The sequence below is a fragment of the Perognathus longimembris genome, chromosome 3 (genome assembly GCF_023159225.1).
Source record: "Perognathus longimembris pacificus isolate PPM17 chromosome 3, ASM2315922v1, whole genome shotgun sequence".
In the NCBI taxonomy this organism is placed as follows: domain Eukaryota; kingdom Metazoa; phylum Chordata; class Mammalia; order Rodentia; family Heteromyidae; genus Perognathus; species Perognathus longimembris.
The window spans coordinates 195,673-209,227 of record NC_063163.1 but is presented as its reverse complement, the minus strand read 5'-3'; the positions used below and the strand labels follow the sequence as shown (position 1 = coordinate 209,227).

General features: G+C 43.9%; 1 protein-coding gene across 3 annotated transcripts in view; it reads left to right on the top strand.

The window, feature by feature from the left end:
• The first annotated feature begins 3,530 nt into the window (after positions 1-3,530).
• Cdc16 (cell division cycle 16) overlaps positions 3,531-13,555 on the top strand; it is a 29,881-nt gene continuing 19,856 nt past the window's right edge. The window contains exons 1-8 of one of the 3 annotated variants that reach the window (XM_048341030.1): positions 3,531-3,737; positions 5,539-5,593; positions 5,686-5,783; positions 7,060-7,098; positions 7,367-7,507; positions 10,314-10,473; positions 11,583-11,674; positions 12,668-12,801. In XM_048341030.1, coding sequence (XP_048196987.1) covers positions 3,690-3,737; positions 5,539-5,593; positions 5,686-5,783; positions 7,060-7,098; positions 7,367-7,507; positions 10,314-10,473; positions 11,583-11,674; positions 12,668-12,801 — 767 coding nt within the window. In that variant the 5' untranslated portion in view covers positions 3,531-3,689. Of the gene's footprint in view, positions 3,738-5,538; positions 5,594-5,685; positions 5,784-7,059; positions 7,099-7,366; positions 7,508-7,614; positions 7,744-10,313; positions 10,474-11,582; positions 11,675-12,667; positions 12,802-13,555 lie in introns of those variants that run through there. The other 2 variants (XM_048341029.1, XM_048341032.1) reach the window with 2 other exon arrangements.

Here is a 13,555-nt window from a genome sequence, read left to right as displayed (position 1 = left end):
AAAAGTGACAAAAGGGAATAAAGTGAAGGAAAAAAGATTAACTGCAAATAGTGCAATAAAAAACCTCGTTTCCATTTCTTGGAAGCATCATTATCTTTGATCATATGTACATAGCTAGTGAGCTTTTGTGACACTGGGAGCTCTAATTTTCTTAGAGGAAATGGTCATTGTACCAATCTCCAGATAAACCCAAACGATTATAAAAAGAAGAGAACAAGAGAAGACAGGAAAGACTAGTTCTATTAGGAGCTAAAAACTGGCTCACAAAACTATGGAAGCTAAGAATTCTCAGAATCTGTAGCTAGTCAGAGAACCAGGAGAGCTGCCAGTGTAAGTTCTACTCTCTGCTGAAGCCTAAACATAAAGCAGAAAGAGAGACAGGCACTAGTGGCTCACTCCTGTAATCCTACTCAGGAGGCTGAGATCTCAGGATCTTGGTTCAAAGCCAGCCTGGGCAGGAAGGTCCATGAGACTCTTATTTCCAATTAACCACCAGAAAACCAGAAGTGGTGCTGTGGCTCAGTGGTAGAGCACTTGTGTCAAGCTGAAAAGCTCAGGGACAGTGCCCAGGCCCAGAGTTCATGATCGATGATAATAAATTTTAAAAAAGTATTAAAAGAATGATGTCCCATGATGTCAGTCAGGTGGAGTGAGCACCCTTTTACTCTTATTTTTCTGTTCTTCAGGCTTTTAATGAATGGGATGAGGCCCATCCACACTGAAGGTCCTACTGTTTTATTCAATGTACTGGTTTAAAAGTGATGTTTGGCTAAATACCTGGACATCCAATGACTCAGTCCTTGATGATTACAGACACTTTAGGAAGTTTAGGATTAGTTTGCAGTACCTTACAACCCAGCCTAATCTGATGGATGTTTCAAGATATATTTTTTAGTTATTAAAAAGAACAAGTGAGTTCTGAGGGAGAAAGTTCTTTATGTTACTTCAGTGGGAAAACAAGTCTCAGAATAATTATGTAATATACCACTCCACCTTCTTGTTGGTAAGGAAATATATTTGTAATTGTAATGGGGTCTGAGGGAGGGAATTCCCCATCCCTCCAAGAGTCCACCACTCAGAGACAGTCTCAAGTAAAAAGATGGATTTATTGTGAAAGTTCTAGATGGACCAGTCTCAGGTTTCAGAAAAACATATAACACAAAATAGGACAGCAGTACAGAGACTTAACTTCAGGTCAGGGGGCTGGGTCACAGGAAACTCCCAGTCCCAAGCACTTATCTGACAGGTTCAGTAACCTATAGGACATGTGCCCACTCCTGTCTCTTGGGATTTGGGAATACCCATTACCTGGGATAGGACTTCCCTTCCTGTAGGAATCCAGGCACACACATCAAGATGCTAGAAATACCACATGGTCAAGCCTGCTACACGCAAGTGGCCAATGGAGTTACAACCTGTTACACAGTATCTGCTTGAACCAACTTATCACTCTAGTTAGAATTGGCACGGGGACTGGGGGTGGGGTACTATTGTTTACAGTGAGGGGAAATCTTTCTGGGATTATGAACAGATGGGGCAGGGCCCTCAACTCTGAAGCTCAGGGGCAGGGGAGATAGTGTTGTATTCTGGGAAGCGAGAAAATCCACCAAGCACTGTGAAAGGTGACAAGTGAGTTTTATTAATCAGTTTGCAACTACCTTGCCCAGGGCCACCCCAGAGCTAGAAGCTGTTGCAGCCTCCAGGGGGCGAGTTTCTTTCCTTTCTCCTTTCCACAGGCCTCTTGTTCTCCACAGGCCTCTGTTCTTCATAGGCCTCTTCTCTCTCTGAGGGACTCCACTTTCCACGTGGCTCTCCGTGGGCCTCCACTCTCCATGGGCCTCCACTCTGCTCTCTGCGTCTGCTCTGGCTTTGACAGGCACCAGGCTTCTGGAATACTCAGCAGGCCTCAGGCTCTTCTCAGCTTGGCTCCTTGTTCTGCTCCTCTCTGTCGGCTCTCCTCCGGCCTCTGGCTCTCAGCAGGCCTCGGCTCTGCAGGCCTTTCCTCCCTTCCAGCCCATAGCTAGGCTGCTCCGGCCTCCATTCTCTGTAGGCCCAGATTCGGGCCTCCCTGCACCGGAGATCCTGGCTTGGGCCTCCTCGGCCCACAGACCCGGGGCTCAGGCCTCCTCCATCCGCAGGCCATGGTTAGGCCGTTCCACACCACAGGTCCTGGGCTGGGGCCTCCTCTGTCCGCAGGCCGGGGGGCTCAGCCTCTCCTGTCTGTAGACCGGGGCTCCCCTCAGACCTGAGGGGAACCCAGGCACTACTCAACTACACAAGGTATCTCAAATCCCGCCCTCTTATATCCCAACCCCCCTGCAGTCTGGGGGTGTTGGTTCTGGTCCCCTCAATGTGGGGCAGGATCCCCTTTTATGCTCCACAGTGGGGTGGTCCCCTCAATGTGGGGCAGGATCCCCTTTTATGCTCCACAGTGGGGCTCGGCTTCCCGCACCCCCCACCCCCACCCAGGTTATTACAATAGTGGAGATGGAGTCAGCTTCTGCCCTCTTTAATCTGAGATGGAGTCAATCTGACACCCAACAGCCAATAGATGGTGCTGGCCAGATCTGACCTCCACATTACAGTAATTAAGCACATATGCAAAGTACAGAAAGGAAGCACAAAATGCACAGTTACATTAGTGTTTGAGAAGAGGGGGGATTTGATACTCTACTTCATTACTGGAATCTCTCAAGTGTATTTGTTAGCATCCCCCCCACCCTTAGGTCCTCAGCTCCTCCCATGAGCCCCCAGATCCACCCAGACCTAAACTCCCGGCCCTAGAACTATAATGGGCCACTCCTACTCCCCATGGAGACCTTTCTACTTCCCCTTTAGCCCCAGAGAAGCTGCCACCTGGATAAGGTGCAGCCGCCTTGTTGCTCCCTCTCCCCCTGGGAGATAGGGCCCCACTCATAAACCTCCTTATGAACCTTCTCCTGCCCCTATGTCCACATGGTCCCCTGGGATGGCTGGGACATATCCTTCCAGTATTCATGGGTAACTCTTACCACGTCAGAATTTAAATATCCATTATACAAATAGTTTTATAGGAATAGCACTAAAGAGAAGCAACTGAAAATATGGCTAAAAGTATACTTTGCTTGTCCCAGGACAAATGAACACTATCGATCTCTCCTGATCCACGGGACGAGTGGAAAGAAGGGAAAGAAGCAGGGCACATATGAAACACAACTTCAAAATATCACCCAGCCAAACGTGCCCGCCCCGGACAGCCGCGGGCCCGCAGCCAACGTGAGGGGTGCGGCTCTTCTCGGGACCTCTTAGGCCCTTTCTTTTCGGGGTTACACTTACTTTAAATAGGTAAACCGTGCCTGGAGCGAAAACTGCACGGAACAGGCCTCAGGAAGGGCCCCTCACACGGCCTCCCGCTCGGCTGCCAGTCCCCGCCGAGGCGGCGCCCCGCCACCACGCGGCGGCGCGTGAGCGCCTCTGGTCGCGCAGAGGGGAACCCACTGCCCACGCCACTCCTCCCAGCGGACGCGTTTTCTGGGAACTTCCGGGGCGGGGCTTTCGGGAGCGGAAGTGCCGTGTGGCGGCGAGGTGGGAGCCGGAGGCGGCCGCTGCGGGCGCCAGTCCTCGGGCGGCTGGAGGAGCGCGAGCACCCGGAGGAGCGCGGCGGCCGGTGGAGTGTGGTGGACGCGGGCGTTCGGCCCTGCCACGCAGCCATGAACCTAGAGCCCTTGCGGAAGCGCGTCCGGCAATATCTGGATCAGGTGCGTGGCGGGGCCCGGCGCGGGGAGGTCACGTCCACCGAGCAGCCGCGGGTCCCTGAGTGGAAGCCCCAGATGGGGGGCCGGGGACGTGGGGTGCGGGGCGGGGGAGGGGCGTGGAGGTGGGGTGCGAGTCCTGGTATGGGTCCGAGGATTTGCGGGACGGGGCCAGATGGGGGCCCGATGGGGGACCAGGTGAGGGGACCGCGGGAGACAGGGGGTCGGCGGGGGCGGCCCGGGGAGCGAGGACTGGTGGGGGACCCCCGGGGACCGCGGCCAGGTGGGGGGCCCCCGGGACTGCGGGGGGCGGAGCGGGGTAGGGGCCCGGGGATTTGCGCGCTGGGGCCGGGTGGGGGCCCGAGGACTGCAGGGGGCGGAGCCGACGCGGCCAGATGGGGGGCCCCTATTGGGGGCCCGGGGACTGCGGTGGCAGAGCCGAGTGGGGGGCGGGGCCGGGTGGGGGCCCGGGGATTTGAGGGACGCGGCCAGATGGGGGGCCCCGATGGGGAGCCCGGGGACTGTGGTGGCAGAGCCGGGTGGGGGGCCGGGCCGGGTTGGGGCCCGGGGGTTTGCAGGACAGGGACAGATGAGAGGCCCGGGGACTGCGGGGGCGGGGCTGCCCCCCCTCCGGGGGCCGCGCGGGGAGCGGGGCCTCTTTGGGGCCCGGGGATCTGAGGGACGGGGGCGGGGATGGGGCCCATGTCTAAGAACGTTGGGGGGAGGCGGAGACTGCAGGGCTAGTGGGCCCCTCGGAGGCCCCACTAAGGAGCAGAGCTGGCCGCAGCCTTGGAATCTGACTGGACAGTAGAACGCTTCCAAGAGATGAGGTTGTGGTTTTTATTTGGCCGAATGCACAAGAATGAGCTTGTGGGCACTTTAAAAGAATCACTCTGGGGTGGACTGCAAAGGGGTGCTTAAGACGGGTCACTGTAGTCCAGTGTGATGTCGTTTCATTTTTGTTAAAGTGCTTGCTTATCCAATCATTGAGAAATGGAGTAGGGAAGGGAAAACAAAACAAAAATGACAAGTTTTGGGAATTGAATGTTAGATGATGTGACCAGATGTTTTCAACACTGGGTTTAGCTGGGTATTCACCAGAAATCAGTTCGCTGTTTTCTGATTCTTCATTCTTTGGCGCTGGGCTGTGGAGAGACATATTGAGTTGGTTTCCACCATCCCAGCACTTGTTCTGAAGGGATTTGTGCGCCTGTAAGCATTCCTCCAGTTCACCTTTGTGTCAGCACTGTTCTGTTTTGCATCTTTCGGGAAATGAGGCAAAACACATAGAATGCAATGTATGAACCACTGACACTTTCTGAGACAAACTTTTAAGAGTGATGGCCATTGTCAGCTTCATTTTTGTTGGAAGTGGCTAGAATAGTTAACTTCCCCCCTGGTCAGTGACAGTTAATATTTATGTACATTTTTGAGTGTTATGGTACAAGAAAGGTACTTGTTCTCTTATTAAGCAGATCTCCATTGGCTTTTATTGACAACTTATTCAAAGTGTCATATAAATGTCAACACAGAAGGGGTAATGACTAGAATTGCAAAATGCTGCAAAATAATCATTTAAATTACCTACTATTCAAGCTCTAAACTGACAAAAAAAGCTATCTGCAAGAGTTGTACATACAAAAAGATCTTAGTAATTTTTTTATTTTATCATTGAGCTAAAACATACCTAGCTGAGCTGTAAGATAGAGATGATTAATAGACTCCCCTGTTACACATGAGAACTTATTATAAGGGTATGTGAAAACAAAGGCTGTTACCCCTTCTTTTTTTTTTTTTTTAAATACAGCAACAGTATCAAAGTGCTCTTTTTTGGGCAGACAAAGTAGCTTCGCTCTCTCATGGTGAGTGACAAATGCTATTTTTTTCCCTAATCTTTAAAAAAATCTTTATTTCAACTTATACCTCTGACCATTTATGTAATTTTACCCTTTAGAGGAGCCCCAGGATGTTTATTGGTTGGCTCAGTGTCTTTACCTGACAGCGCAATATCACAGAGCAGCCCATGCACTTCGGTCTCGAAAATTAGACAAAGTAAGTATATTAATTATGTAAACTTCAGGGCTTTGAACACTGTGAAAAAAAGTCATTAGGTTGGTATTTTAGGTGTCTGTTCTATTTATGTGAAGTTTTTAAAAATTCAATTTTTCTTGAATGTGAAGAGAAATTTCTTCTTTGTTGTGGGGGTGTTGGGTCCTGGGGCTTGAACTCAGAGCCTAGACCCTGTCCCTGAGCTTCTTTTTGCTCAAGGCTAATGCACTACCACTTGATCCACAGTGCCACTTCCTGCTTTTTCTTAGTAGTTTATTGGAGATAAGAATCTCACAGACTTTCCTGCCCTGGGTGGCTTCAAACCCAGATCCTTATCAGGATTTACAGGTGTGAGCCACCCACTGGTGCCCATCTGGGAAAATTTCTTATTCTTAATCTTCATCACTTTGTTTTCCTTCACTTTCTCCATCCCATCTCATCACTAAGTTGTGAAAATTTTGTTTCTATTGTTGGTATTTGTTTACTTTTTTTGAGACAAGATCTACCTTGCATAGGATTAGTCATGAACTTTGGGGCTCAAGAGATCCTTCTGCCTCTGCTTCCTGAATAGCTGTGACTACAGGTGCCCACAACTACACCTGACTTGAAAATTCTATGTAGCTCCAAAATTTTGGACATTCTTTTCCATTCCCTTACCACATTCACAAGCCAGGCCTTCCATCTGTCTTTGCTGTTAGAGCCTGTCTCCTTGCCTCCTCTTCTCCAGTAATTTTTTCTTACTATCTTGTATCCACTCCCATCTTATTAACTAATAGAAGATAAATTTCCTAAAACAGAGTTTTGATTATATCAAAATTATTCATTGATTTAATCCTCTCTTCAAGATAATACATACATGAGGCCCATAGTGCCATTGCCATTGATAGATACAGCACACATTTCTAGTCATGTTACACTCTGTAATTCCTGGACATGCAACAAGTACTTACTCTTCACTTCATTGCCTGTCCAACTCTTCACTGATCTCCTGCAAATGCTTCCTTCAGCTGGTTAGTACCCCTTATGCCCTCCTTTCATGATGTGTTCTACTGTGTTTATTTTCCCCTGCTGTGACTTGAGGCAGGTTCTTAATCCTTTTTAATCCTTGATGCTTGGTGAGCAGTAAGTACATGACAATATGGACTAAAAACAGTAGGATTTTTTTCCTGCAAAGGTAAAAGTTATTAGGAAAGTAGCTCTCTCCATTTCATTCTTATAGTTTTCTTTTAAAAGTAAAAAACATATGTTATACTAACCACTTTTTAAATCTCTTTCTTAGTTGTATGAAGCTTGTCGTTACCTTGCAGCTAGATGCCATGTAAGTATGCTCAATGTTCTTTTTATTTGGCTTAAGTTAAGCCAACCTTGTGAATCCCTCATGTCTCTGACTGGTGATAGAACTTAGCAGGTTAGTATAGTGTTTTTAAGGAATGTTCTTTAGTATCATTTTGCTCTAAAAAAATCAGTTCTTCTGACATGCAGAAAGTTATATCTTAAATATGTAAAATTTAAGAATTGGCTGTAATGTTACCCTTTTAAAATCTATAAGTCATGGGTAACGGATGCTATTTCTGTTTTCTACATAGTATGCTGCAAAAGAACACCAGCAGGCTCTTGATATTCTTGATATGGAGGAACCAATTAACAAAAGACTTTTTGAGAAATACTTAAAGGATGAAAGTGGCTTGCAAGACCCCTCCAATGACTGGGAAATGTCACCATCCTCAGTGAGTAATGTTGATAGTAATTCAACAGTGGTATATGCCCAAAATACATAGCAAAAATAAATTACCTTCAATGTATATATATGTTCATATTCAATTTGCTCTCCAAGGACCAAACTGAGACATTTTGAAGTGTGAATAAGTTGGAACCTGTAATGATAGCCCCTGAAACTGCATCGCAGTCTACTGACCTATGACCTTGCTTCCCAGACTCCATGTTTTTGAGCTCTGTCCCACAGGTGGAGCCATCTTTTCTTTATTTTGTGTGTTCCAGTAATGTTTAGATCTATCCAAAGAAACTTTGGTTAGCTTAAAATGTTTCTGGGAGATGATTTGGTCTTACTGTTTACTAGATAGTATATTGTTGTGTTATTTGGTATGCTTAAATTAATATACTTCATATCTTCATGAAATTGCATTGTGTGTTTGAGAGTGTGTGTATGAAAGAGAGAGTTTTAGTAGGGACTGAATTTAGGTCTGCTTGCTAGGCACCTGAGCCACACCCTTTGGCCTTCATTTAACAGATTATTGAGACTTAATTCATGTACTATACAATTCACCTATTTAAAATGACAGTTCAGGCTGAAGATATAGCTTAGTGGTACAGGGCTTTCCTAACAGGTGCCTAGTTTGGATCTCTAGCACTATAACAGAGTAAAATATGAAGTATAAAGTTCAGTGGCTTTTAGTACATAATAGAACTATATAAACATCACCACAACCAACTTTAAAGCAATTAATGAGGTCTTCCAACTTGGTTACTTAAATTTTCACCTTAAAAATATATAGGGGGTGGGAAGTAGCCTAGTGGCAAAAGTCTTGCTTCCCATGTACAATGCCATGGTTCCATACTCCACACCACAGCAAAGAAAAAGAACATAAACAAAAGTAACACCTAAACATTGGGGCTGAAAATGTTGCTTAGTGGTAGAACGCTTGCCTAGCATACATGAAGCCCTGGGTTCGATTCCTCAGTACTACATAAACAGAAAAGGCCAGAAGTGACGCTGTGGCTCAAGTGGTAGAGTGCTAGCCTTGAAGAAAAGAAGCTCAGGAACAGTGCCCAGGTCCTGATTTCAAGCCCCAGGACTGCCTTCCCCCGCCCCCCCCAAATACATATATATATATATATATATATAAAGAGAGAGAGAGAGATCTGAGAATTATGGTTTGGAGCCAGTCTAAGTAGACAAGTCCATCTCCAGTTAACCAGCAATTAAAACCAAAACTAAAGGCATGGCTCAAGTGGTAGAACACCAGCTGTGAGCAAAAAAGCTGAGCAAAAGGACTGAGTTCAAGCCCCAGCAACAGTGCACATGCACACAGACATGCACACACATACACATATTATCAAGCACTAGTGGCTCACACCTGTTATTCTAGTTACTTGGGAGGCCTAGATCTGAAGATTGTCATCTGCCAAAAATCTGTGAGATTCCTTTTAAAATAACCAGCAAAAATCTGGCCTGGAGATAGTGCTCAAGTAATAGAGTACAGGATGAACAAGCAGATCAAGCTAGTTCAAAGTCCTGAGTTCAGACCCCAGAATTGTCCCCCTATCCAGCTGTATGTGTGAGATACCTACACACATACATATTATATATAACTTTATGCATTCTTAGTATTTTTTCCTTTCTTCCCTTCTTTTCTTCCTCTTATCTATTAACTTATATACTTAAGACACATTAATTTTTCTATTAAGAAATGCATATGTTCACAAGAAATGTACACACTGCCCTACTATGTAACTGTACCCTTTTTGCACAACACCTTGTCAAAAAAATTTGTGTTCAATTAATAAATAAATTAATAAAAAAAGAAATATTGAAAGTAATAATAATAAAAAAGAAATGCATATGTAAGTTGGGTACTGATGGTTCACATTTGTAATCTTAGCTACTCAAGAGACAGATCTGAAAGATAGGGAAATTCTTGAGACTCCATTTCCAAAATAATTAGAAAAATGTGGACTAGACACATGGCTGAAGTGATAGAGTGCTAGCTGAGCAATCAAGCATGGCCCTGAGTTTAAACCCCAATGCTGGCCGAAAAAGAAAAGAAAAACAAAAATGCATCTGTGAGTAATCTTGGTATTATTTTGGGGGTCTGGACTCCCATGTGTTGGACTCCATGTTGTTAGTGGTGACAGTTGGCCAGTCCCACAGAGGTACTCAAGTTCCTGTCCTATAAGCAAGGTTCAGTTCCCCCATTTTACAAATGAGAAAAGGATGCTGAAGCTAAAATAGTTAAATCATCCAGGGTCACGTATAAGTTTCAGGGCTGGAATTGATTATTGATTGATTGCCAGTCCTGGGGCTTGAACTCGGCCTGAGTACTGTCCCTGGTTTCTCTTTTTTTTTTTTGGGGGGGGGGGCCCAAGGCTAGCACTCTACCACTTGAGCCACAGGGCGACTTCTGGCTTTTTCTATATAAGTGGTGCTGAGGAATGGAACCCAGGGCTTCAGGTATACAGGGCAAACACTCTACCTTGAGGCTGTTTCACTGCCAGTCTCTAGTACCATGATCCTGTCATACTCTGTTTTACATTTGACTTTATGTAACTTAGTCACCTGTCTCATGAGGAATTACCTTGTTGTGGGCAAAAATAGTGTATGTAGGAGCCATTGGCTTGTATACTTTCTGGAAAAGAGTGATCATAGTCCATTAAGAAAGTTCTGCTTTACTTTTGTGTCTCTGTTAATTCATACTATGCTTTGATAGTAGTAAAAAGTCATCCTTTTAGTAATGTATAGCTTTTGATCAAAAATTTAAGTTTTGACATAATACATGGCTCTCATTTTTCCAACAGATAAAGAGTTCCATTTGTCTTCTGCGAGGAAAGATATATGATGCTCTAGATAACCGAACCCTAGCTACCTACAGTTACAAAGAAGCTTTGAAGCTTGATGTCTACTGTTTTGAAGCATTTGATCTTTTAACATCACACCACATGTTAACAGCACAAGAAGGTGTTTTTACATTTAGTATAATTTATTTGTTTTTTCCTGTGAAATATGTATAATCAAAAGCAAGCTATCTATAGAATTTACTAGCTTACTTTTTTTGGGGGGCGGGGGGCTGGAACTGGGGCTCGAACTCTGGGTCTGGGCACTTTCTCTGAGCTCTGTTTTGCTCAAGGCTAATGCTTTATCACTTGAGCCACTAAGACACTTCAGGCTTTTTCTGTGGTTAATTCCAGATAATGAGTCTCATTGGCTTTCCTTCCTGGGATGGTTTCCAATTGCAATTCTGCAATCTTGAGATCTCAGCCTCTTGAGTAGCTAGGATTCCAACTGGCCTTCTTAATATTTTCAGATATAAACCAAAGTTGCAAAGTACAAATTGTGCAGTGTCTTTGTTATTGTAATCTTTAGGAATTATGATAGCATGAGATTATCTCTGGAGATATGATGTAAATATCTGAGTCAGAGTTCAATGTAGCCATACTTTAAATCCCCAAAGACTTTAGTGTCCAGATCCCAAGTTGAGATTGGTTCTGTCAGAATCTCAAGAATCAGGGCTGTGATAAAAAAAATGATTGAAAGCTCCCAAATGATTCTAAAGTAACACAGGAACGAACTGTCAATACCTACTAGGTATGGTAGCAAGATAAAATGGGTTATCTAGAGAACAGCAGGAAATGGGCTTGTTGAATGATTCTCAAACTGTTTTAACTTCCTGTAGTAGTTCTGGCCCACTGTGGATTTTGTCAGTGTTTGGAGACTTTGGTTGTCATAACTTTAGGATGGAAAAGATGCTGCTTTCATATAGCAGGTAGAGGTAGAGGGTATTGCTAAACACTGCTATGTGCACAGGACACTCCCAGCAAGGAAAAAGCTGTACATCATTTGTGCATGAAGCAGTGTTGAGGACAATGATTTTTAGTATGACTGATGACAGGGACCTTCTGGAAGTTTCCTGCTTTAGTCCTACCACTGGGAACCACAGTATCAGCTTTTCCTAGTTCATTTTCATATCTTCCATTTGAATTGATTTGTTTTGACCAAGAACTATAGAAAAATGTTTTTAGTTGCTGTTTTTCCTCACAAATGGCTTTCTTTCTTTCTTTTTTTTTAAGAAAAAGAACTTCTTGAGTCACTTCCTCTTAGCAAGCTTTCTACTGAAGAACAAGAATTGCTACAGTTTCTATTTGAGAACAAGCTTAAAAAGGTAAGGAGAAACTCCTTTTGCTGTATGTAAATATTTCTCCCATTAAATTTGGTCCTGATTTTTTATTAGATTGGATTTGGGTTCTTTTTTTTTTTTTTTTTTCTTTTTTTAATGAGGATTGAACTCCAGGGGTTTTTTCTGGTTAGACAGGCATTCTACTACTTTAGCCATGGCTCCAGCCCCCTTTTACCTTTGTTTTTTTTTTTGCTTTGTTTTGCATTTTAGACACTAGGCTTTTTACTCTACCCACCTAAGGATTTCAGCCTAAGGTGGGTCAACAAATAGTTCTGAAACAGTAATTCTTTAATTACCTATCCAGGCCACTAATTATGCCCTAGGTAGGTACCTTGGTTATTTTCAAGGTAGAGTCTCGCCATATGCCTGGCTTGGCCTGAGTTGTGATCCTCCTACTTGGAGTATTTCCCTGTGGCTCTGGGAATAATAAGCACATACTACTTTGCTAGTCACTGCTTTCTCTGTAGCTGGGATACCAGATATTTGCCAGCATGCCCAGCCTTATGCTTTGGCTGGCCTTGGAACACAATCCCCCCATTGTCTGCCTCCTGAGTAGCTAGGATAACAGTTTGAGTCACTGAGCCTAGCTTACTGAGTTTAAAAAACATTAATTTAACGTGTTTGTAAGAATATATTACTTAAAATTTATGATATGATTCCTAAAGACATTTTCATGAAATCCTAATGCTAAAAATTTATTATCAAATAAGTAGGTTGACATTGCACAAAAATGAGGATTTTGTTTCGTTTTGCTTTGTTTTTATATGCTTCCTTCTTGTGAAAAACTTCCTGCTCTGGAATTTTGTGATGAAATTGAAATGATAGTTAAATTTGAAAGGAATACTGATGGAATTGGAAGTAAAGCAGGTTTTCAGGGATTCATATATGCCCTGTGAACCCCTGAGACTCGTTATACATTGAGTTTACTTTTTTATTTACATTACCCATTGAGTTTATGTTTAAATTTTTCTGTTTCAGTATAATAAGCCTAGTGAAACTGTCATCCCTGAGTCTGTAAATGGCTTGCAAGAAAATTTGGATATGGTAGTGTCTTTAGCTGAGAGACATTATTACAATTGTGATTTTAAGATGTGCTACAAACTTACTTCGGCGTAAGTATACTCATTGTTTTTGTGTAGCCAGGTCAAACCTGTGTGACTCATGGATATGTTCTCTGAGTAACTTTTAGCCAGTGATAGTTTAAATTACTCTTACCATTTGCAGAACATCAGATTCACTCCTCAGCTGTATTGGGCAGTTTACAGATGCAAGTACTCACATATGTAGGTTTACTAACTTGAGAGGGGTATATATGTCCCTCTGCCTAGTCTAGATAATTTTGAGGATTTGAAAATACTATATTGGCACATAGTTTCATAATATTCAGCATTTATTTTACTGATTGTTCTGTTTGTGTGCATTGTCGATATTGGGACTTGAACTCTAGGCCTTGTGTTCTTGTTCAGCTTTTTTTTTTTTTTGTCAAGTCCTAGGCTTGAACTCAGAGCCTGGGCACTGTCCCTGAGCTTCTTTTAGCACTCTACCACTTGATCCACAGTGCCACTTCTGGATTTTTCTGATACTGAGGGCTTCATGCATGCTAGGCAAGCACTCTTAGCATTAAGCCACATTCCCAGTCCTTGTTCAGCTTTTTTGCTTATGGCTGGTATTCTACCACTTGAACCACATGTACCACTTCCAGCTTTTTCTGATCAACTGAAGATATGAATCTCTTGAATTTGCTTGTTTGCCCAGCCTGGCTTCAGACCATGCCTCTCAGATCTCAGCCTTCTGAGTAGCTAGAATTTATAGATGTGAGCCACTGGCACCTGGTAGAATTTATCATTTATTAATGTGGAAAGTAAT